Here is a 24,600-nt window from a genome sequence, read left to right on the forward strand (position 1 = left end):
GGTGGAAAGGAGGTCTGTGACGATGTGCTAGAGTCTTCAGGAAGGAGAAGGAACTGAGGAGTCCACAGATGTCAATGAGGAGGTGGAACAGAGGGTGGTAGAACCCGAGGACATAAGGCTCAAGGAAGCCTGGGTTCTGTGAAGCCAGATTAGAGTCAGTGTCTGCCTCATCTGAGTTCCCATGGCCCCTTTAATGTCCCTTTCAGATGCCCTCACGACTTCCCTGGTGGCCCAGTGGTTAAGAATTCCTCTTGCAATGCAGGAGACATGGGCTCAATCCCTGGTCAGGGAACTAAGACCCCACATGTCACGGGGCAACTAAGCCTGCACAATACAACTACTGAGTCACTGTGCTCCATAACCCGGGCTTGGAGACCATGGATGTCTGCCCCCCAACAATCACAGTCTGTGTCCCTCCACGAAAGGTCTTGCATGACCCAACTAAGACTTGATGCAGCCAAATAAATAAATAAATATTTTTAAAATCATTAAAAAGAAAAGGAAATGCCCTCAGTGATCACATCCCCCGCAAAGCCAGAGCATGTCAAGAAAGGGACAGGCTCTGACCCATCCTGTAGTGGCTACAACAGAAGTTATGTTGTTCATTTGCTCAGTCGTGTCCAACTCTTTGCGACCCCATGACCTGCAGCATGCTAGGCTTTCCTGTCCTTCACTATCTCCCAGAGCTTGCTCACATTCATGTCTATCCAGTAAATGATACTATCTAACCATCTTATCCTCTGCCACCTCCTTCTCCTTTTGCTTTCAATCTTTCCTAGCATCAAGGTCTTTTACATCAGCTCTTCACATAAGGTAGTGAAAGTATTGGCACTTCAGCTTCAACATTCAGTCCTTCCAGTGAATATTCATGGTTGATTTCCTTTAGGATGAACTGGTTGGATCTCCTTGCAGTCCAAGGGACTATCAAGAGTCTTCTCCAACACCACAGTTTGAAAGCATCGATTCTTCTGCACTCAGCCTTCTTTATGATCCAACTCTCACAACCATACATGACTACTGGAAAAACCATAGTTTTGAATATATGTACCTTTGTCAGCAAAGTGATGTCTGATTTTTAATATGCTGTCTAGGTTTGTCACAACTTTCCTTCCAAGGAGTAAGCATCTTTTAATGGCTGCAGTCACCATCCACAGTGATTTTGGAGCCCAAGAAAATAAAATCTTTCCCTGTTTCCACTTTTCCCCTTTCTATTTGCCATGAAGTTATGGGACCTGATACGATGCCATGATCTTAGTTTTTTGAATGCTTCGTTTTAAGCCAGTTTTTCCACTGTCCTCTTTCACCCTCATCAAGAGACTCTTTAGTTCCTCTTTGCTTTCTGCCATTAGAGTCATATCATCTGCATATCTGAGGTTGTTAACATTTTTCCTGGCAGTCTTGATTCCAGCCTGTGATTCATCCAGCCTGGCATTTCGTATGATGTACTCTGCATAGAAGTTAAATAAGCAGGGTAATAATATACAGCCTTGTCTTACTCCTTTCCCAGTTTTGAACCAGTTTTTCCATGTAGGGTTCTAACCATTGCTTCTTGACTTGCATACAAGTTTCCTAAGAGGCAGGTAATGTAGTCTGGTATTCCCATCTCTTTAAGAATTTTTCACAGTTTGTTACGATCCACACAAAGGCTTTAGCAGAGTCAATGAAGCAGATGTTTTTCTGGAATTCCCTTGCTTTCTCTTTGATCCAATGAATGCTGACAATTTGATATGTTTCCTCTGCCTTTTCTAAGCCCAGCTCATACATCTGGAAGTTCTCAGTTCACGCACTGCTGAAGCCTAGCTTGAAGGATTTTGAGCATAATCTTCCTAGCTTGTGAAATGAGCACAACTGTCCGGTAGTTGGAACATTCTTTGGCATTGCCCTACAACAGAAGTACATGTTGGTGAATGACTGTTGAATGACTTGGAGGATGAGGGAAGAAGAAAAGTCATGGGTGACATTTAATAAAGGGACAGAGCCACGATAGTAACACAGGACTCTCTGGATCCCAAATTAAAAGCCCCTTGTTTTACAGAAACAGACTCAAAGACATATGGGGAGGACTGGGAGTTTGAGATTAGCAGACGAAAACTATTATATATAGAATAGATAAGCAACAAGGTCCTACTGTATAGCACAGGAAACTCTATCCAATATCTGATGTTACACTATAATAGAAAAGAACATTAAAAAAATAATGTATATGTATGTATAACTGAATCATTTGCTATATAACCGAAATTAACATGAAACTGTAAATCAACTACACTTTAATTAAAAAATAAATTCAAAAATCCCTGGTTTGAAACACAGTATTGTCTTCCATGTTCAAAATCCAGTACCCTGGGCTCTGATCCCAGCACCTGCCTTCCAGGTCTGGCAGGCCTCTGCTGTCATCACACCTGTAGCATCAATTCATAGAGAGAGCTCCACTCCCTTGATCCCTGTTTTCTGCCAGCTGGCCAGACCTCTTCCTTGTTCCTCTCTCTGACCAGCCCAGCTAAGCCTCATACTGGACCATTTTATTTATCTTTGATTTTGTTCCATTTATCTCTCTGCATACTTCTTTGCTTTTAAAAAAAAAAGCAACCTCTTACTCAATTTAAGCAAATGACTACTGAGACCTTCATACACACTATTCCACCTGTCTATAATAGCCCAGTCTCTGCACCCAAATATCTACTACTCCTCATTTAAGAATAAGCAGAAATTAATTATCAGGGAGGAGAAAGATAACCACAATGATATATTACCACATGTCTATCAGATTAGCAAAATTAAAAGTGTCTGACAGGTGGGAAGGAGGTTCAAGAGGGAAGCGACACATGTATACCTATGACTGATTCATGCTGATATATTGTATATACAATACAATGCTGCTGCTGCGGCTGCTGCTGCTAAGTCGCTTCAATCATGTCCAACTCTGTGCGACCCCATAGATGGCAGCCCACCAGGCTCCTCTGTCCCTGGGGTTCTCCAGGCGAGAACACTGGAGTGGGTTGCCATTTCCTTCTCCAGTGCATGAAAGTGAAAAGTGAAAGTGAACTCGCTCAGTTGTCTCCGACTCTTCTCGACCCTATGGACTGTAGCCTACTAGGTTCCTCCGTCCATGGGATTTTCCAGGCAAGAGTACTGGAGTGGGTTGCCATTTCCTTCTCCAGATACAATACAATATTGTAAAGCAATTATTCTCCAATTAAAAATTAATAAATTAAAAAAATTTTTAAGTATCTGATAGCACCAAGTATTGGCAAAGAGAATTCTGACTCTGTGCTGTGGGATAGTAAATTGCTATAAACACATCAGAAAAGAAGTTTTTTGGTGTAGCAGGCCGAAAAACATCCCTCCAGGGAATTCCCTTGTGGTTCAGTGGTTAGGAATCTGCCCTTTTTTTTTTTTTTGGCTGTGTTGGGTCTTCGTTGCTGTGCATGGGCTTTCTCTAGTTGCAGTGAGTGGGGGCTACTCTCTAGTTTCGGTGTGGTAGCTTCTCTTGTTGTGGAGCATGGGCTCCAGGCTTCCAGGCTTCAACAGTCACAGTTCTTGGGCGAAGAGTGTGGGATAAGCAGTTATGGCACACAGGCTTAGTTGCCCTGCTGCTACTGCTAAGTCACTTCAGTCGTGTCCGACTCTGTGCGACCCCATAGATGGCAGCCAACCAGGCTCCGCCGTCCCTGGGATTCTCCAGGCAAGAACACTGGAGTGGGTTGCCATTTCCTTCTCCATAGTTGCCCTGAGACATGTAGAATTTTCCCAGGCCAAAGATTGAACCCATGTCCCCTGTGTTGGCAGGTGGGTTCTTAACCACTGGGCGACCAGGAAAGTCCCAGGAATCTGCCCTCTCACTGCAGGGGAAACAGGTTTGAACCCTGGTCAGGGAACTAAGATCCCACATGTCTCTCATCAGGGCCACAGAATAAACATAAATTTAAAAAAGAAAAAAAATATCCATGGCTTAATCCCTGGAGTCTGTGAATGTTATTTTACGTGGCAAAAAGGATTTTGTTGATATGATTAAAGATTTTGAAATAAGACTATCCTGGTATTCTGGATTATTCTCATGAGCCCTAAACGCAATCACATGTATCCTTATAAGAGAGAGGCAAAGGGAGATTTAACACTGACACAACAGGAGGCTGTGTAACTACAGAGGCAGAAATTGCAGTAACGCAGCCACAAACCAAGGGATGCTGGAAACCACCAAAAGCTGGAGGAGGCATGGAACAAATTCTCATCTAGAGACTCCAGAGGGAGTACGGGCCTGCCAACACCTTGACTATTAGACCTCTTGCCTCTGGAACTGTGAGAGAACACAGTTACGTTGAGTTAGTCCACTATGCTTGTGATAATTTGTTACAGCAGTCATAGGAAACTAATTAGGCAGTATCAACCAAACCCCTTGTCCATACCCAGGAATTCTCCAATTCTTCTAAGTATATCCCAACAGAAAAGTAAGCATTTGTTCACCAAAAAAAAAAAAAAAAAAGTATAAAGATGTTCACAGCAGCATTATTTATTACAGCTCCAAACTGCTAAAAACCCAATGTTCTTCCAGTGCAACGCATGAACTACCTGTGGAATAATCATCCAGTGAATACTGCTGCAGCTATTTAGTCGCTAAGTTGTGTCCAATTCTTTTTGACCCCATGGACTATAGCCCACCAGGCTTCTCTGTCCATGGGATTTCCCAGGCCAGAATACTGGAGTGGGTTGCCATGTCCCCTCCAGGGGATCTTTCTGACCCAGAGATCAAACCCTTATCTCCTGAATTGGTAGGCAGATTCTTTACCACTGAGCCACCTGGGAAGCTCACAATGAATACTACACAGCAATAAAGATGAGTCAACTACAAATAAACAAAACATGGAAGAATCTCACAAACACAACATTAAACAAAAGAAACCAAAGGCAACAGGAACATATTGTTCAATTCTATTTATATCAAGTCAAAAAAGAGAAAATTAACTATTTCATTGAGTGACACAAAGCTAAAAACTTAAAAGCAAGGAATTATTACTGTAAGAGCCAGGATAGTATTCCTAGCTAGAGGAACAGAAGGGATGTGATCAGGAGGGAGCAAAGGACAGAAAGGGGGTTGGGACTACTGGGGTGCTGCTAATGGATGTCTTCTCACAGGGCAGGTGTTTTACAACAGCTTATTAACTGTACATTTATGTTTTATGCACTTTTCTGAATGTTATATTTCACAATTAAAAAGTATCTTGTTGCTGGTGGCAGTAATTTTTTAAAAAGTATTTTATTTACTTGACTGCATTGGATTTTAGTTGTAGCATGTGCGCTCTTTAGTTGTGGTATGTGGGATCTAGTTCCCTGACCAGGGATGGAATTTGGGCCCCCTGCATTCCGTTCTGTTGCTCAGTCGTGTCCGACTCTTTGCGACCCCGTGGACTGTAGCCTACCAGGCTTCTCCGTCCATGGGATTCTCCACGCAAGAATACTGGAGTGGGTTACCGTTTCCTTCTCCAGGGGATCTTCCCGACCCAGGGACCGAACCCGGGTCTCCCGCATTGGGGGCAGACGCTTTAACCTCTGAGCCACCAGGGAAGCCCGGGCCCCCTGCATTGGGAACCCAAAATCTTAAGTACTAGACCACCAGGGAAGTCCTGGTAACTTTTAATCAAATGAACAGGGAGCTTCCTAATCCATGAAGCCTTCCTGGGGGTCATCTGAGTCATTGGCCACTCTGGGCTGTGACCCACGGTGTCCTGTCTGGCTCCCCTACTAGAACAGGAGCGGTCCAGAGTCAGCACCCTGAGGCTAGAGTCCTCTCAGGGTCCCCAGCAGGGCTCAGCCAACCCCAGGGCCGGGCCCCCTTAGGCCTCGGGGAACATGTGAGGCCCAGCTCCAGGTACACCAAGCCTGCCTCCCTAACCACCTCACACCGTCGGGGTCACCGTCGGGGACCCCTGGGTGTCGGCTGGCACTGTGGTAGCAGATGACTGCTGACTGAAAGAGGGCGGGGCTGACTGCATTGCCACTTACCTTTGACTCTGTCTCTTCACATCCTATTCAGGAACGTTCCCTAAGGCCTCCTAGAGGAACGCGCTCTGCCTGAAATGGCCCCTCTCTGTCAGTCTATTGAACTCCTACTCGTCCTTCAACAGCCAGCTTCCGGTTCATCTCCTCTGTGAAATCATGGCCCGCCTTTCTCTGAGCTCCCACAGGCCTCTATTTCCCTTGGCTGCAGCCTATGTCCTGCTCCAAAAAATCTTTCTAGCGTTCCGAAGCTCTCTGAACTCCCCGGGTTGTTCTCAGAACCTGAGTCTGATCCACTTCTCAGCCTCACGACTCTGGGAAACACCAGACGCGGGTTCCAGCAAGCCCAGGCCAGCGCTCTGGGACGTTCTGTAAGCGCGAGACACTGCCTCGAGGTTCCCGCCACCATGGACTCCCGGCATGCACTGCGCCTGCGCAGGCTTCAGAGGCCTCAGGCTCGCGTGGCCTCGAGATCAGGATCACTTACTTCCGGTGTGCACGTGCCACAAAATACGCACCTCCCTCCCAACGGCCCCCATGGGAAAAAAGGGGGTGGGCGGGGCCTTAGGGATGGCCTAAGGGATGGGGCGGGGCTGAGCTTTAACAAGGAACTGAAGTAGGCGTAGGAGTGGAGGTTCGGGCAGGGCCAGGGCCTGAATCTTGTCCAGTAAAGGGGCGGGGCCCACCAGTCCTAAATTGGGGGTGGAAGGGGAGACTCCTCAGGGCCTGAGGGAGAGGTGAAATGTCGAAAATTTAGCTCAGGGGAGGCGAGTACAAACAGCAGCTCCCATAGACTACCGACTACCGCAAGGGGCTCCTAATCTTGAAAGGTCGTGAAAACAAAGCCTATTCCCACCCCAGCCAAGAGCCCTCTAGATGAGGGAAGGAGAAAGCTCGTGGAAGCCCCAACTTGCCTCCCCAACCTGCCTGCAAAGGCAGGAGAGCTGTTTTCCATCTCAGTACTTCTATACTCCCCAGGCAAGTCACTTTGACTCTCTGAACCCATTTCCTGTCAAAAATGGTAAAATCCCTACCTTGCACAGAGTGGCAAAGTATTAAATAGATCTTATTTAGGTGCCCAGGGAAGATAAATGGAGACAATCTGGGATGGACCAGGTCTTGACTCCTGGGCAGGATTCAACTCCTGGATTTGCCCCTGTATCCCTATCAACACAGGTCAGGGGTCCAGGACAGGTTCCCAGATACAGGTTTTCAGTTCAGTACAGTCTCTTCAGTCGTGTCCAACTCTTTCCCACCCATGGACTGCAGCAGGCCAGGCTTCCCTGTCGTTCACTAACTCCCAGAGCTTGCTCAAACTCATGTCCATCCAATTGGTGATGCCACCCAACCATCTCATCCTCTGCCATCCCCTTCTCCTCCTGCCTTCAACCTTTCCCAGCATCAGGGTCTTTTCTAATGAGTCAGTTCTTCGCATCAGGTGGCCAAAGTATTGGAGCTTCAGCATCAGTCCTTCCATTGAATATTCAGGACTGATTTCCTTTAGGATTTGATCTCCCTGCAGTCCAAGGGACTCTCAGGTATGGGTAGCGCATCCTTTCACCCAAAAGCCAGCAGTTGGGAACCCCTGCCCACCCCATCCCCAGCCCTGGGCCCCTTCTCCCCAAGGAATGAAAACCCTGGATATTGTGTAAGATACTTGAGTTCCTACAGTCTTAAACAAGGAGTGGGTAAAGAGTAAGAAGCTACAACCTGAACTGTAGCCATAGGATACCAGAAAGAAATGCTTGGCCTTAGGAGGAACAGAGATCCAGGTTTTAAGATAACTGCCCAGAAGGTGTAAGGGGTGGAGAGCCACTTGGAGATGCTTTCTAGGCAGAGAGCACCGGCTGCTGAGCCCTTTGGTTTCCAAACCCTTGAACTCTGTCGGCCTTGGGAGATGATAAGCTGGCCCACTTCACTGAGGGTTAAAAATGCCAGCACTCCCCAGTACAGGAGCAAAGCATGTGTGAGTAAGGTTGGGAGAGCCCTCGTGATTCCAAGGCAGTATCTCCTCTTTCAATAGATGAGGAAACTGAAGCCAAGAGGAGGGCAAGCCTGGGGCAGCAGCCAGCACATGATGGTCCAGCATCCTGCCCACCCTCCAGCCCGACACCAGGCCAGGAACTCCGGGACTGACACCCGGCCCTGGCTCTCACCAGCTCCTTCCTCCAGCCCATGAAGAAAGAGTACAGCCCTGCTGCCCACCTGTGCCCCATCCAGGGCAGTTTTATTGGTGCCATTGGTACAAGGCCTTGCCCAATAGCCCCAAGCCTTTGCCTCCCCCCTTTCTGAGAAGGAAGCTGGATCCTTGGCCTGGCCTCCTAGGAAACAACACATTTGGTCTGATGTGGCTGCAACACACATGTGACACCCTGGGCACAGATCTGCGTGCAAGGCTGTGTCCAGCTCCAGGGAGCAGGAGAGAGTGGAGGCCAGGTTCGTGGGTGGAAGCTGGGTGGAGCCCCAACTGGCTGTAGAGATGTGTGGGCAAGGTGAGCAAGCCCCAGGTGCACCCCAGCTCCAGTGCCCACTGTTGTGGCTGAAGCTCAGGGCTGAGGGGCCGTATAACCAGAGATCCTGAGAGAGAAGCCCGAAGGCCAAAGAAGTAAGTGGAGCAGGCCACGGCAGGCGCCCAGGGGTGGTTTCAGAGAGGGTATGTGGGTACACACACACAGCCCAGGGTTGGGAGACAATGTGCAAGGGGCCTTTGGCGAGAGAGGGGCTACGCCTCCCCTCCTTTCAGATCTGCATGCCTGAGCCCCTGGCCTCCTGAAGCTGAAGGAACACACCTAAGGGTGGGGTAGGGGTGAGGCGAGGCTGGGGAGGAAACTCGGCTGGAAGTGGTTTAGGCCTCAGAGCCCACATCCTGTGGGAGGGTCTAGCGAGGGGCCTGGTGTCTGTCGCAGTCCTCGGCGCCGCTGGAGTGACAGTCCTCTAGGGGCAGAGATGGTCGACATCCTCCCGGGGAGAAGGTGGCCCAGAGGCGAGGGGGTGGGGTCAGTCCTGCCGCATCCAGGATCAGGAGGCCTCAGGCAAGCGCCGTCCCCCCTCCTCCTCCATCAGCAGCAGGCGGCGCCGGCCAGCCTCGTAGTCGGCCTCGTCCACACTGACCAGCAGGCGGACGGCCTCCCGGCCCACCGCCTCCCGCAGCGCCTCTGTCAGGAACACGCCCCGCAGGGCCTGCAGCAGGGCACCGCTCAGGTAGTCACCCCAGAAGGCATCCAGGTAGGAGAGCTCGGAGAACTTGATGTCGCACACCACGGAGCCCAGGTCCCGGGAGCGCAGCACCGCGGTGGCCTGCCCAAACACGTCCAACTGCCGTGCTAGTGCTTGGGGCCGCCGCGAGGCCACGCCCTGCTCCAAGGCTGGCCCGTGCTCACAGTACTCTGCTCGCACCCTGAGCCGAATGTCTGCGGAGAAGAAGGGCCTGGTCAGGAGGGACCGACACCCAGCACAAGGGGACTGGGGGGAGCGTGGGCCCGCCACCCACCCTCCCTTCCCTACTGCCCCTCAGCGTGAGCTGCACTGCACCAGCCCCACATCCTTCCTCCTCCTGGTAACCACACCCGAGTATGGGTGACACCCTCCCTCGGCTTTTCTCTTGTGGTCTGACCTGCTACCTCCTGACCTGGTGGCCCTGTGCTTCCCCTCACGTGCCCCACTTCAGCCTCACCACCTCTGTGCTCCTCCCCCAAACACCCGGCAGGTTCCGACCGGCTCCGGCCCTCCCGTTCTCTCCCCAGTGTCTGCAGGACTTACTCTCTCATTTCCTTCAGATTCAAATGCCGCCTTCCCAATGATCCTACTCTGACCATCCAATCTACTACCGCCCCCGGGTCTCTGCACATCCCAGACCCCATTCCATCTATGCTCCATTTCCTCCCCCATCACTTAACATCTTCTAACCTACCCCAAGCTTTCATTCACTGTCAAGCTAATCACCTATCTCCCCCCAGTGTGAGCTCCCTGAAGGATTTTTGTTTCTTGTTCACTTGTATAGGTAGCCCCGTGGCACGTGGTAGGTACTCAATACACATTTGTGAAAGAACCAACGCATGAATGAATGGATTGGCTTTTAGGTAACCAGCCATCCCCTCTTCTGCCCCCACACAGTGAGATTCACGTGGGGCCAACCATATCCTCAGCCCCCCACCCACCAGGCAGGCACCAGGCCCAGGAGACTCAAGGCCAAACTGGGCTGGCTCTACAGAAGCAGGTGCTCTTGTTCCACAAAGGCTGCCCAGAAGGTGGGCTCTGAGCGCAGGCCTGCTGGGGGCCATTCTGCCACCGGGGGCGGGGAGAAGGAAACCTATACAAGGCCAGGGATAGACAAGAAAAGACTCCTGAGTTCATCATGTGTACGTGGAGCACCTGGATTTTCAGTTCTGATCAATTTCCTTTCTGCTTAAGCCAGTCTGAGCTGTGTCTGTCACTTATAACCCTGCCCACATCCACCCAAATGAGGTGGCAGCTCTGGACAGGGGGTGGGACGTGGGACTTCCAAGGTCATCCCTATAAATGTGACCTCAGGCTTATCACTTCCCCTCTGTTCAGTGGAATGACTGAACTCCCACCAGTGAATCTGACTGCTGACTACTGATACCCACTCACAACACAGGCTGCCCTGAGGATCAGGTGTAAGCTGGAAATGACAAGCAACAGAGTCATATGAACTCATTTAATCCTCAAATGACCCTGTGAGGCAGGCCCTAGTATCCCCCAATTTACAGATAAGGAAATGAAGGCAGATGAGGAAAAGAGGACAACAGAGGATGAGATGGTTGGATGGCATCACTTACTTCATGGACATGAGTTTGAGCAAACTCCAGGAGATGGTGAAGAACAGGGAAGCCTGGCCTGCTGCAGTCCATGGGGACGCAAAGAGTCAGACAGGACTTAGCGACTGAACAACAAAGAAAGCAAGGAGAAGTGGCCTGCCCAAGGTCCCACAGGCAGGGAATGGCAGCGCATGACAGTGCGAGGGTCAGAGGGGAGTGACCCTCCCATGCCCCAGGCAGCAGCTTCAGGTCGGTGGAGTTGATCCCACCCCAGGAGCCTTCAGGCACTAGCTATGTGACCTGAAACGAGTCACCACCTCTCTTGAGCCTAGGGTCTTGCCTAAACCAGGGGACAGTCCCTCCTGGGGAAGGTTGTTCAGATGACCGTCCACCAGTGGGTGCTACAGAATGGCAGGCACCAGCAGCTTGGATGCGGGGGCACGTTCACCCTCTTTGACAGACGAGGACGCTGAAGCTCTGGGAGGGGAGTGTCAGGCCCCTGACTCCTTTCACCTTTCAAAGACCGTGTCAGCCGCAGAGCAGAAAGCAGCAGGCAGGTCCCCATTTCCCCAGGCAACTTCTCAGCACCACCCACTTCCTCCTCCCACCCCAAACCCCAAAGGCTTCCTCTTTCTGCCTCGAGGGGAAGCTCACCCTCTCTGCTCAAGGCCCAGGAAAACCTGCCCAGCCTCGACCCCCAGAACTTCCCACGACACTCAGGCCTGGCTCCCTCCATCCTAGGATCAGACAAGACCTCTGGGCCCACATCCTTGCCGGCTGAGTGTCGGACCAGGCCCTCAACAGGCATGAGCTGGGAAGCAGGGGACCGGGGGGAGCAGCACCTGTCCAAGGCCACATGAGGGTGCTCAGCAGCAGAGGCACAGAGCCAGGTGGCGGAGAATGACAGACCTTGAGGCGAGTCCCGGCTCTGCCACTCTCTAGCTGTGGGGCCTTGGGCATGTGACCTCACCTCTCTGAGCCTCAGTTTCCCCATCTGAAAAACATAAACAAACAAGAGGTCCCTGCTGCACGACGGGGTCATGAGGATCAAATTAGGCAACGCATGAAGCATTTGACCCAGAGCCTAGGCACAGAAGGCACCCCAAAAACAGGAACTGTGATTTTGACACTCCCTCTCTACCCCCACGGCCCATGCTGAGGCCCTGTGCCCTCTCACCTGGGCCGAACCAACATCCTCTCTCGGCTCCTCCTTCAATCCCAGCTCCACCCCCCATACCCTGCCCTCCAATCACAAGGGAAGTGCTCCCAGAACAAGCCTTACTCACAGAATGACCTGGCCATCTCCTCTGCCCAGAATGCCCATCACCCACCAAGGCCTGGCTCACCTGCAGCCGCCCAGGTGAAACCCCCCCCTCAGCTGGCACTTCTCCTCAGCACAGCCAGCTACTAGACCTGTGGTAGAGCCTGTCTATTCATACAGAGCCCACCAGGCACGGTGGGGGTGGAAGGAGGACTGGACCGGGGGGACCCGCACATCCCATTCATTCTTCCATTTGACAGATATTTACTAAGTGCCAGGAGTGCTGGGGAGACGCAAGTGGGACTGGAAGACCTGTGAGCCGCAACCAAGGAGCACTCTGCGGGTCACACCCTGTGTGCTATGCTATGCTGTGATCCATCATGTCTGACTCTTCACGACCCCAGGGACTGTAGCCCGCCAGCCTCCTCAGTCCATGAAATTTTCCAGGCAAGAATACTGCAGCAGATTGCCATTTCTACTCCAAGGGATCTTCCCAACCCAGGGATTGAACCCGCATCTCTTGCGTCTCCTGCACTGCCTGGCAGATTCTTTACCACTGCGCCACCTGGGAAGCCCACAGCACCCACGTGACACTTGGTACTTACTGCACCAGTGCTCATTCACACCTGCTGACCCTTTGGATGATGCCTGCAGCCTCATGAGGCTGTGCTGCGGTCCCCTTTCTGTAGATGAGGAAACTACAGCAGACAGGGTGAGTCCCCTGCCCCAGGCCACACAGGCAGGGAGTGGCAGGGCTGGAATTCCAACCTAGACGCTTGCCTCCAGAGCCCAAGCTCTCAACTACCCCTAAACTGTGTGCTGCCTCTCATACAACCATACACAGAAGTCTATAATTAAAAGACACTGCAAGGGTCAGGAGAGAAAATTATAGAGCGCGAGTTGTAATTTAGATCGAAATGATCAGAGACAACCTCTCCAGGAAATGACATTAGAAGTGCAATGTGAAGGAGGACAAGGAGGTCGAGGCAAGCAAGCAGTGAAAAGAGAACAGCAACTTTCCCAGAAGAGAGATCAGTGTTTGTGAAAGCCCAGAGGCAGAGCATGAACTTGGGGCATTCACAGGCAGGGGGGCAGCATGGGCGGATCACGCTGGAAAAGCGTACAAGGGGACACCTGGAGGGGCTGGGCTGATTGCGCCCTGGCAGGCCGGGAAGGCGGGAAGTCTGGGGTCTTCCGAGCTGACCACACGTCTCTGCACCTCGGTGGCCTCCTCCATAAAACCAATCACCCCAGCACCTGTTCTCATGGGGCCACTGTGAGGATGACAAGGCTGGATGCAGGTAAAGGGCAAACTGAGGTCAGTGCCTGGCAGGTAATGAATCCTCTGCAAGCAGCAGGAAGGAAGTGGCCTCAGGACACCAAGCAGTAGGGGGTCAGGAACAGAGCCAGGGAGCACTGGGGGAAGGCCAGAGGCAGCTGAATACCTTCCTCAGGCCAGGAACACCAAGCTTTTGCCTGCAGTGGCTCTCCACTGGTAGGAAATGCTGCCTGCCCCCAGGGTGGAGGGTGGGGCCCGGTTTTCTTGGAGAGAAGAGCTGCTCCTGCCTCCTGCACTCAGGTGGGCACCGGCACCCCGTTGGCTCCCCTACCCCACACCTCATTAGTCTTTCTTTGGGGGCAAAATGGGCCCAGAGGGGAATGGGAGGGGCTTTCCAGTGGGGAATCAGGGAAGGTTTGAGGGACACAGGACACAGGAGAGCAGGTAAGCCACAGTGCGTGCCAGACCCTGTGCTGCATGTGGCTGGAGGCCAGGGACGACTCTCACTCAGGTCTCCCCTCCAGGAGTAAGTAACAGGAAAGGCTAGGGACCAACAAGATGGGTGCCCAGCGGAGAGCAGCTGCCAGCCAGCACTAAGGGACAGACTCTGCCCCCCAATGCCAGCACCTCCTCTGGACAACAGCCTGCCCCGCCTCGGCTCCACGTTCTTTCCCAAGGCATAGGCAGAAGTCCTTCAACTTTCCTGAACTAATAGACAGGAAGGGACAGTGAGGACACACGGCCACCGAGGCAGTAACAACCTCTGCCTGCTTCCTGAAAGAAGAGCACACCACCAGCTAGGAAGTGAGCTTGAACAAAAAAGACTTCCCTGGCGGTCTAGTGGTTAGGACTCCGCGGGTTCACTGCTGAGGGCAGGGGGGTTTGATCCCTGGTCAGGGAACCAAGATCCTGCAAGACGCACAGCACAGCCAAAATTTTTTTAAAAAAAACATCAAACCAGAATCTGATCAGGCCTCTCCAGGCCCAACTATCAATTTTTAGGAAAAACAGACAACAGAGGAACATGGTCAGTCAATCCTATCACAGAATGTAATTGGCAAAATCCAGTCTTTGGGAAACACAACCACACAACTTCCTTCAACGAATACAATGCAAGGTGGGTGGGGGAGAAACAAGACAGCGGTGGGGGGGGGGGCGGGCAGGAGGATGGATCCGATAGAGTAGGAGAGACTCAAGAGCACCAATATTTAGAATAATTAAGACACTAAGGCACTGAGAAGACAGTTGAGAGTAAGAGGTTACTGGGTTTTTCTTTGTTTTTTTTGGCAGGGGGAAGGCAGGGGGCAGATGCTGAGCAGCGCAGGTTGCAGGATCTTAGTTTCCTGACCAGGGATTGAACCTGGGCCACCGCAGTGAAAGCACCAAGTCTGAGTTCTAACCACTGGACCACCAGGGAACTCAATTCTTAGAGATACACAGTGAAAAACCTACCCATGAAACAACAGGACACCTGGAACTGACTCCAAATCAACGTGGCTAATGAAACCATGACCTGACAGTGGCAGAGGTTGGGTGCTGGGAAGCTGAGGGTCGAGGTTCTTAATGCTAGTCTGTCTGCTTCTGTTTCTTATACAGAAACAGATTGGGGGAGGAGCAAACAGTTGGGGGGGTAGGGGAAATGGAAGCAAAGCTCAGCCTGTCATTCAAGCCCTCCAATTGCTTCTCATCATTTATGCAAAGCCCTGGCCTGAGGCTCGAAGGCTCTGCAGGAGAGGCCCCTGGTCACGCTCCCGCCCTGGCCTCTTGACCGCCCCTGCACTCCCCCTGCTCCAGGCTCGTCAGCTTCCGCTCGCTCGGGTCTCCACTCCCACTGTCCCCTCAGCCATCCACACCCTCCTACCTCTCTCCCTGTCTTCTGAGAGGCATTGCTAGACCACCCTACCCTGAAAATCCATCCAGAACTGCATTTTCTGTCATTCTCTACGCCCTGCCCCTGCTGGTTTCTCTCCACAGCTGACATCGTCAGTCTCTCTCTTCCTTCTCTTAGCTTTCTCCTCCCACCAGAATACAAGCCCCGTGAGGGCAGGGCCTCCCATCCCGTCTACGGGGTGTGAGCACACAGTCAGCGCTCTATAAACCTGTGTGACACCCAAATGAACAAACCCAGCCTTTCGCCCAGTCTGCCCACTCCACACAACGGCAGACACATCGTGACCTCGGGGGCCGTCTTGAGGACTCAAGATCCGGGAGCAGCACACTCAGCACAGAGCATAGTGGACGAGGAACGAGGACACTCAGAGGTCCCGTGTCCGAGTCCAGGATCCCCCAGGGCCCATTCCTCACACTCTGGGGCCCTCAGGAGTTCACTTTGGTTCTATCCCTCAGCGGAGCGCAGCTGACTGGGGGTCCAACCCCATAGGTGGCACAGGTGAGGATGGGGCCCCCTTCCTCAGGTCTGGAGGGGCCTCCTTCCAACCCCGGGACTAAGCCATCTCCATTTTCAGGGGAAAAAACCTGGGCCCTATAGGGGAGAGCCTCACGCCGGCCCCACCCTGCCTGGTGAGTCAGCAGTCAGACATGCTCACTCATCCCCCACGTCAGGAACCAGCCACACCCAGGATAACCACCTCCCCACCCTCAGTCAAGACGCTGAAGCCTCCACCAGCAGGACCCCTCCCTGGCTTCAGCTTGGCCTGCTCCCCAGGGAGACAGAGGCTCTCTGGGCCCCCCAGCCAAGGGGTGGCCCTAATTACCACCTGACTAGAGAAGAGTCACAACCAAGCAGCCACCCCCTCAAGTGGGGGCTGTCTGGGGTCATGGCTGGTTCTGAGGGTCTGCTCCTCCGACAGCACCCAGGACAGGTATCTGCAGCCTCGGCTATGGGGTGGTTTTGGTGCCCAGGGCCTAGGGGGCCGAAATGGGCACCCGGAGGAGGCAGAGCACGAGCTCTGAGGGGTGGAGGCTCTGCAGGTGAGGAGGAAGGACCCCCGCCCCCACCGGAGGCCGAGGTCTCCTGGGGAATGCAGAGCTGCTGCCACTCCCCCTCAATCTTCCTGCCTGTGATCCCACCCCCACCCAGTCCAGCCTGAGCCTCTCACTAGCTAATACCCTCTGTAACCGAGCCTTGTCCCACTCAGAAGAAGGGGTACCAGAGCAGCATGTGGGAATGTAAGAGAGTGAGTCCTCTCCTCACGACCAGTGAGACCTTCTCAACGGGAAGGTCTTCAGGAGTCTGCACAGCAGAGTCCCCTACCCCACCCAACCCAATCCGTCTGCAGGTCCAGTTAGCCCTATGGTTTATTTCCGTAGGTTCACCTCCTTCTCGCCGCTCCAACGCCACTACCCCGGGCCAGACCTCAGCCCCATCCGTGTTAGACTTGAAGCCCCTCCACTCAGGTCCCTGCTTCCACTTTGTTGCATTTATTTCCATGCACCTGACAGAGCATGTGCTACCTGTCCAGCACTGTTCTAAACACTGCAAATTGTAACTCATTTACTGACTCATTTTCTAGATGGAATCAGAGTTCACCTCACTATCATGCTAAAAGAAAAAAATCCCTTGGAAAGACCTGACCTCTACTATAAAATCTAACCCCCATCTGCTCTGAGGCCTTGCCAGGTCCAACCTCTCGGGTTCTGCCTGGCTCTTCCAATAAAAAATGAAAATGAAGGTAAGGGATTGTCAGGAAAGGCCTCCTGGAGAAGGATGCACACAACATAATCCTTCAACTATGGGTGGGAGGTAGACCACCAAGAGGGCTACAGAAAGGGCAAGAATTCTGCTGTGCTGAACAGGTGCCTGAGCCGCTGCCCACCCCCTGGGTATCAGACGGGCCCGCCCCAGCTCTACACAGTACATGCGCTTCCCAAGGCACACACAGACACCTACCACAGGTCACTTTGCCTTCTGAGGTGGGCCGGGCTGGCTCCTGCTGCTGCTGGGGGGTGGTACCTCCCCTCCGACGCCGTCTGGCACCACCACTGGGCCGGCCCCGACTACGCCGCTGCCGCTTGGTTGGGGGAGAACCTGAGGAGAGAAAGACGAGGCAGGCTGAGGACCAGCTGACAGGTGGAGCACCAAGATGGGAGCCCAAGGAAGCGCTCAAGTCTGGACTCTGGGCTGGGAGACCCTGGGTGAGCGCCTCTGTTTCCTGGGCCAGAAGACGGAGAGTACGGACAAGTGATCATTACGGAGGACAGGTGAGCACACCCCACCTGGCAGTTCCACCCTCAGGTGTGACCCTAGAGAAACCCTGACTACTCACACCAGGAAACAGGCAGGACAACAGCTGCGGGAGCCTGGAGCTTTGTTTATAGTTTATAACCATGTAAACCTGAAAACAATGTAAATATCTGACCAAAAGTGCACACAGTAGCTTCCAAATAAATTGTTTAGTGAAAGAAAGCAAGTTATCTACAGTTTGCTACATTCTATATAAAAAAGGAGAGGAAATAAGAATGTATACATTTTTTGCTATTTCTGCAAGATGAAACATCAAAAGGCTATACAGGAAAATGAAATTGATTATCTACTGGGAGGGAAAGAGACAACAAAAGAAATGATACTTCTAAGAACATCTTTTAGGCATACTTTAGATTTGACTTTGGAATCATGTAACTGTTATGACATACTCAAAAAACTAAGAAGGCAAAATAGAGCATAAAATTAAACAGAAACAAATGAATCTACACATATACAGACTAACACACAGCAGGAGAAAAGGATTTTAAGTAACTAGAAAGAATATTCTGACCATAAACTGTTAGTAGGATATACTCTGAAAACTACTAAAGTTCAGTTCAGTTCAGTTCAGTCGCTCAGTCGTGTCCAACTGTCCGAGACCCCATGAATCACAGCACGCCAGGCCTCCCTGTCCATCACCAACTCCCGGAGTACACTCAAACTCATGTCCATTGAGTCGGTGATGCCATCCAGCCATCTCATTCTCTGTCGTCCCCTTCTCCTTCCGCCCCCAACCTTTCCCAGCATCAGACTCTTTTCCAGTGAGTCAACTCGTCACATGAGGTGGCCAAAGTATTGCAGTTTCAGCTTTAGCATCAGTCCTTCCAATGAACACCCAGGATTGATCTCCTTTAGAATGGACTGGTTGGATCTCCTTGCAGTCCAAGGGACTCTCAAGAGTCTTCTCCAACACCACAGTTCAAAAGCATCAATTCTTCAGCGATCAGTTTTCTTCACAGTCCAACTCTCACATCCACTCATGACCACGGGAAAAACCATAGCCTTGACTATTAAAAATCACACAAAAAAATCTTCTTTCATTCAATAGACATGGTTAGCACTTTGTAAGTTTGACATTGTTTTATTATTGTAAAATAAAGCAAATAAATCCATGTCTTAATGTTACCAAGAACCAAGATTTTCAGTGTAAGATAAAAATGTCCTTGTTAAGGAATTCCCTGGCAGTCCAGTGGTTAGGACTCTGTGATTTCACTGCCAATGATGCAGGTTCAATTCCTACTCAGGGAACTAAAATCCCCACAAGCCAGCGTAGTGCAGTCAGGAAAACAAACCCCAAAAAAAGGTCCTTGTAATGTTAATTTTGAACTGAAAATACTAACATGAATTTTTATTTAAAGGCACAGTTTCTAGTTTGGGTCACTGTAAGAGCCTAGAAACAATGCGCCTACTCAGCCCCTGAATCTTGGTCTCTAAATACCACTGCCTCTAAGAGAAACCAGGCTTCTGGAAACAGCTGATTCCAGGGCTGGGGAAGGAAAATATGAGGGAACCCAGGACATCCTACAGTCCTACCTACAAAACAAGAAGCACTCAAAGAACGAGGCAGACATGTCAAAAAGACACAGGAGCTAGCCAATATGAACATCAGGAAGAAAAACTGATTCTAACATATTAAACACACAAGAATACATGAGTCCATGGTGACACTCCTCACTTAAAAAAGAAAGGGAGGGATGGATGGAAGCAAAGAGAAAAGTAAAACTCCTTTTGAGAAAATGCCAGGTAACAGTCACAGGAGAGAATCCGAAAATCATCACTGTGAGAGCACCAGTATAACAACTGGTTCAGGCAAAGATTTCCAACGGCTGCTAAACCCACTGGGGATGCTGCTGGGGAACAGGACGGGTGAAAACGTCATCCCACAGATGATCTACTACCCATGAAGGGAAAAATATCTCTGTACAAAGGGCAAATACAGCAGATAACCAGGTGAACAAACTTGATTGCTCACAATAGGAAAACCAGGCCTCCTCATGTGCTCCAATATGAAGCTGACAGCATCAACGAAGGAACATCCCGGCCAAATCCACATAACCTGAATCTAACCAACTCTATAAACACCATTCCCAAAACACAGATGACAGAGGGGGAAGTTAAAAGATACTCTCAGGAGATCATCAGACACATCCAGAAACAATCAGGACACTAAAAAACAAGTGACCTGGTCAATGTCATGGGGAAATAAAGAAAAAGGTACCCAGTGGCAGGGGGCAGGGGGGTTCTATAGTAGAGATTAAGGTAACTAACAACTGAGTGCACAGCACCACATCTATGAGTGGATCCTGAAAGTCCAGACAGTATTGAGAAGATCTGAAACAGGGTCATTAGGATACCAGAGGATTAGTGCTCATGCCCTTTCTCAGGTATGATAATGGTCTTGAAGTGGTATCAGAAAATCTTCTGATTCTCAGGGGATGCCTGCTAATTTAGGGGTAAAGGATCCTGATGCCTGTAATTTACTTTCAAAGAGTTCAATAAAGAAAAACCCAGAGTTACATACACACACACAAAACAAAACTGGCAAAATGTTAAAATTACTGAATTGAGATGAAAGATACAAACAAGTTCACTGTACTAATCTTTCAACTTCTCTGTATATTTGAAATTACATTTGAATGATTAAAAACTTGGGAGAGGGGAGGAGAATAGATAAACTCACTGCCATGGCAATGTAACAAAACCAGTTAGAAATATAATGTGAATAAATCTCAGAAACACATCCAATAAAGACAGCCAAGTGAAGGATAATACCTACAATGTGATGCCATTTAAATGACATAAAACCACAAGAAACAACTGACAGGTTGCTTCTGCAGCAATAAATACACAAACACAAAGCAACAGAATTGGGACTTCCCTGGTGGTCCAGTGGCTAACAATCCACCTGACAATGCAGGGGACACTGCTTCGATCCCTGATCTAGGAAGACCCCACATGCCTTGAGGCAACTAAGTCCAAGCACCACAACTATTGAGGCTGTGCTCTAGAGCCCATGTGCTGCAACTACTGAAGCCCATGAGCCCTGGAGTCCACGCTCTGCAACAAGAGAAAGCACCATAAGGGGAAGCCTGCACACCCCAATCAGAGTAGTCCGCACCTGCCACAACTAGAGAAGGCCCAAGTGCAGCAATGAAGACCAAGCACAGCCAAAAATAAAATAAATAGATACATCTAAAAGAGAAACAGACAAAAATCACCCCTCAGGCTCCTTTCTTGATGGGTCAGGATGAGGTAGGTTCATGAGAGTTCAGAAGGGCCAGAGAGGGACACTCACCTGTCTCCCACTGACCCTGCTCAGCATTCGAAGAACTGCTTGACGGGCGACGGCGACGGCAGCTGCCCTCCATCCTCCTTGAAGAAGAGCTGGACGAGCCATAGCTGTAGCGCTCTGGAGACACTGGGGATGGGGCAGGGGATGGAAAAAAGTATTCGAAATCTTCAGCCTCTCCCAGGCCCAGCCTCCAATTCTCACCCCTCTCTCCAAAAATGAAAGCCTGCCCCTCAGGGTGCCTGAGTTCCCCAGAGGTCAAAGCCCAGACAGTCACTCCTCCTCAAACACCTCCAGCCCAGTAACTGCTGGTGCTTCCCAGGATAGGAGACTCATCACCTCCTGGGGCCACCCAATCCACGTCTACAGCAGCATCAACTGTCAGAGCTATTCTGTAAGCTGAGTTATGGTCAGGATTCAGCCAACACTGCCTATGCTCCCCACCCCCAACCACCCCTGGGTCTCCCTGAGGCCCCAAGGAGTAGGCAGGCCCCTGCAAGCTCCTCAAATTTTCTCTTCCAGAGCCTGACCTCCAGACACATTATTCCCAGACAGCATTCACATGCTGTCAGTTCTGCCTTAAGGTTACCCTTCTCCTGGTTATCCAAACCCCATGGACTTACCCTGGACAGGGAAGCTCACAAACTCCCTCCCCAAACTAGCCACAGCACCTCTAGTAACCCAGTCAAGGGCTCAACAGCTCATAGCCTCAGCACACAACGGGCTCCTCACCCGCTCCGGACTGCTCTTGTAAGTCCTTCCCTTACAAGGGTTAAGGGCATTAACTCTGGAGACAAACTAGCAGGATTTGAATCCTAGCTCCCACTTTCTAGCTGTGTTATCTGCAAGATCCTGTGTGACACGGCTTCTCACCTACTCTCTGCCCTTACTTTGATCTCTGCTCCTGCCACATTAGCCTCTGATAGTGCCAAACTCAGTCCAACCTCAGGACTAGAGTCTGTCTTTCCCTATTCCTGGAATGTTTTCCTCTTGCGATCTAGACACGGGCAGTACAGCAGCCTCAGTTCAAATGTCACCTGCTCAGAAAGGACTGAACTGGTTACAAAAACTGAAGGGGGTGGCCTTTCGCTCTGAAACCCCCCACACTTCCACTCTCTCTGCCCCACTACTCTGTCTCAGTCTTTCCATAACCACACCTACAAGTACATCATTCAAATAAAGTCATCTTCATATACTAAAAGGACAGTAATAATAAGTCATTCATCTGTCTCATAGTCTGATATCGTTTAGTCGCTGCTCATGTCCAACTCTTGTGCGACCCCATGGACTGTGGCCCTCCAGGCTTCTCTGTCCATGGGATTCCCCAGGCAAGAATACTGGAGTGGGTTGCCATTTCCCTCTTCAGGGGATATTCCTGACCCAGGGATCGAACCCATGTCTCCTGCATTGGCAGGCAAATTCTTTACCACTGAGCCACTAGGGAAGCCCTCTATAATGTGATGCCCCCACTAAATGAAACCCTCAGGAAACAAACACTTTGTCAGTCTAATCAAGCTGTACCTCCTGTTCCCTATTTCCCAGAGACACACAGGATTCAACTGTTATATGTGGGCAAGCTGCTTAACTTCTCTGAACCTACTGTGCTTTCCCTGTACAGTGGGGACAGTAACAGGACTTCCACTTAGGATTTCTGGGGCGGGGCGGGGGGGGGTTATAAGGTCATAGTACACATGAAGGACTTGCTGTTATGCCTGGCATGAAGAAAGCCCTCCGTAAACAGTGGCCACAAACATCACTACTGACGTGGCCAAATTTCACAAGCTCACCCCTCCCAAAGCCATGCCTCCTCCCTCTTGTGTTTCTCATTGATACCCTGGGAGGAGGAAAGAGTGCGATGAGACACATACTGTCTGATATGGCTCTCTCCATATCAGGCACCGGGGAGGCCCAGCGAAGGCAAGGCCCTCGCCCCAGCGGAAGTCTGTCGCCCTCCCATTCCACCATACCTGGCCGACGCCGCTTGCGCGCCAGGTGCGGCAGCAAGTCGTGGCGGGACAGTAGGCGCAGGAGTTGCCCCAGCAGCCTCAGGTTGCTCTCGTCGCACTGCCCGCGGCGCTCCAGCTCCAGCAGCAGCTCCAGGCCACTGCGGGCGCGGGCCAGGCCGCCGGAGGCACCCGGGACCTCGTCCAGCAGGAAGGCTAGCAGCTCCAGCTCGCACTCTGTCAGCTGCCCGCCCACCACCTCGAACATACGGTGAAGCGACAGCATCCCGTAGTAGTCCAGACACTCATCCTCCTCCCAGCTCGGGGCCGGGGTCGACCCGGACAGCGCCATACCCGGGGGAGCGGAGCAGAACAAGCTCAGAACCAGGGCCTAGAACCCACACAGCGAGCAGGAGGCAGCGGTCAGCGACGCGGGGACCCAGACCTCAACCCCCGCCAGTGCGTGTCCCCAGCCGCGTCCCGCCGGGCAGGGCCACCCTCACGTCCCAGCCCCTGGAGCCTCCCCTTTCTGCGACAAGAGAATGGTATCGCCCGAGGTCCCCTAGTAACAGGTCCAGACGCCAGACCCCGCTCATCCTCCTACCACTCGGACTGGCCAAATCCGAGGGCCCCTCCCTAGGTGGTATGTTCCGAACAAGCCTCCCAACAGAGCAAGTGACTCGGTCCGAACAAGCCTGGGGGCCCAACGCGGGGCGCCCCGCCAATCGCCCTTTGTTGGCAATACTTTCTGGACATGTTCCTTGGCTCGGTCCAGAGGTACTGTCCGATCGGCCATACAGGTCAACCTAAGTGGTACCGCCCGAAAGTGACCCTCCGTCTCCTACAATGAGACCGACCAAAGCCGCCCTTCGCTCCACACAGGTGGCGCTGTCCGACCCCCTTGCCCTGGAAGGGCGGTACCTCCCCCTCCCCAGCACTCAGGTGGTCCCGTCTACCCACCACTAGTCGCTTGTAGGCCTCTCTATAGCCTTCCCGAATTACGGCGTCTCACGACTCCCAGGCGACGGCCGCAGCCACTTGTTTTGGATCTTTCTGGCACCTTCTCTATTATTACGCCTGCGTCACCTCGCCCCTCCTCCTTCGCCCAACTCGCGCAGGTGCGACCGCCACGCCCCTTAGGCGCAAGCGCAGAGTGAGCTTCCAGGCCCCTCCCCTGGGCCCGCCCCCAACCGTTGTGTCTGGCAGGCCTGTGCTGCGCCTGCGCAGAGCGAGAGTGGCGCCGCATCTGGGTTGGAGCTAGTGGTACGCTTTCGCAGGGTCGACTGGAGCTACACAGTCCTTGTTGCCCCACATCACGACCTGCTGAAACTACTCATGTCATGTACTACAACCCCCTACTAATCACGACCTAGAAGCCCACGTTACCACTGTTTTCACCTGCCCGTGGCAAAGGACCATAATCACGACCGTCCTGACTTTGGGTAGTGCCAAGACCCCTTATGATCAGAACTTGGACTTCCCTCCATTAGATTGCCCCTTATTTCTACTGGCAACCTATACCCCATCTGTGCCATCTCGTGATCCTGACTGGAATCTCACCTCAGTCGTGTCCGACTCTCCGCGACCCCATGAATCACAGCACGCCAGGCCTCCCTGTCCATCACCAACTCCCGGAGTTCACTCAAACTCATATCCACAGAGTCGGTGATGCCATCCAGCCATCTCATTCTCTGTCGTCCCCTTCTCCTCCCGCCCCCAACCTTTCCTAGCATCAGACTCTTCCAATGAGTCAACTCGTCGCATGAGGTGGCCAAAGTATTGCAGTTTCAGCTTTAGCATCAGTCCTTCCAATGAACACCCAGGATTGATCTCCTTTAGAAAGGACTGGCTG

At 51.7% G+C, this 24,600-nt stretch overlaps 1 protein-coding gene across 1 annotated transcript; it reads right to left on the reverse strand.

The window, feature by feature from the left end:
- Positions 1–8,192: 8,192 nt before the first annotated feature.
- DEDD2 (death effector domain containing 2) lies at positions 8,193–23,865 on the reverse strand. Its single transcript, XM_055412061.1, has 5 exons — positions 23,709–23,865; positions 22,773–23,139; positions 20,812–20,934; positions 17,163–17,300; positions 8,193–9,404 (listed from the first exon to the last, which is right to left on the reverse strand). The coding sequence occupies exons 2-5, from the start codon at positions 23,098–23,100 to the stop codon at positions 9,013–9,015; spliced, it is 981 nt and encodes a 326-aa protein (XP_055268036.1). The 5' UTR covers positions 23,101–23,139; positions 23,709–23,865; the 3' UTR covers positions 8,193–9,012.
- Positions 23,866–24,600: the final 735 nt, after the last annotated feature.

The sequence above is a fragment of the Moschus berezovskii genome, chromosome 22, assembly GCF_049115385.1.
Source record: "Moschus berezovskii isolate FMDL1 chromosome 22, NW_MosBer_1.0, whole genome shotgun sequence".
NCBI lineage: Eukaryota > Metazoa > Chordata > Mammalia > Artiodactyla > Moschidae > Moschus > Moschus berezovskii.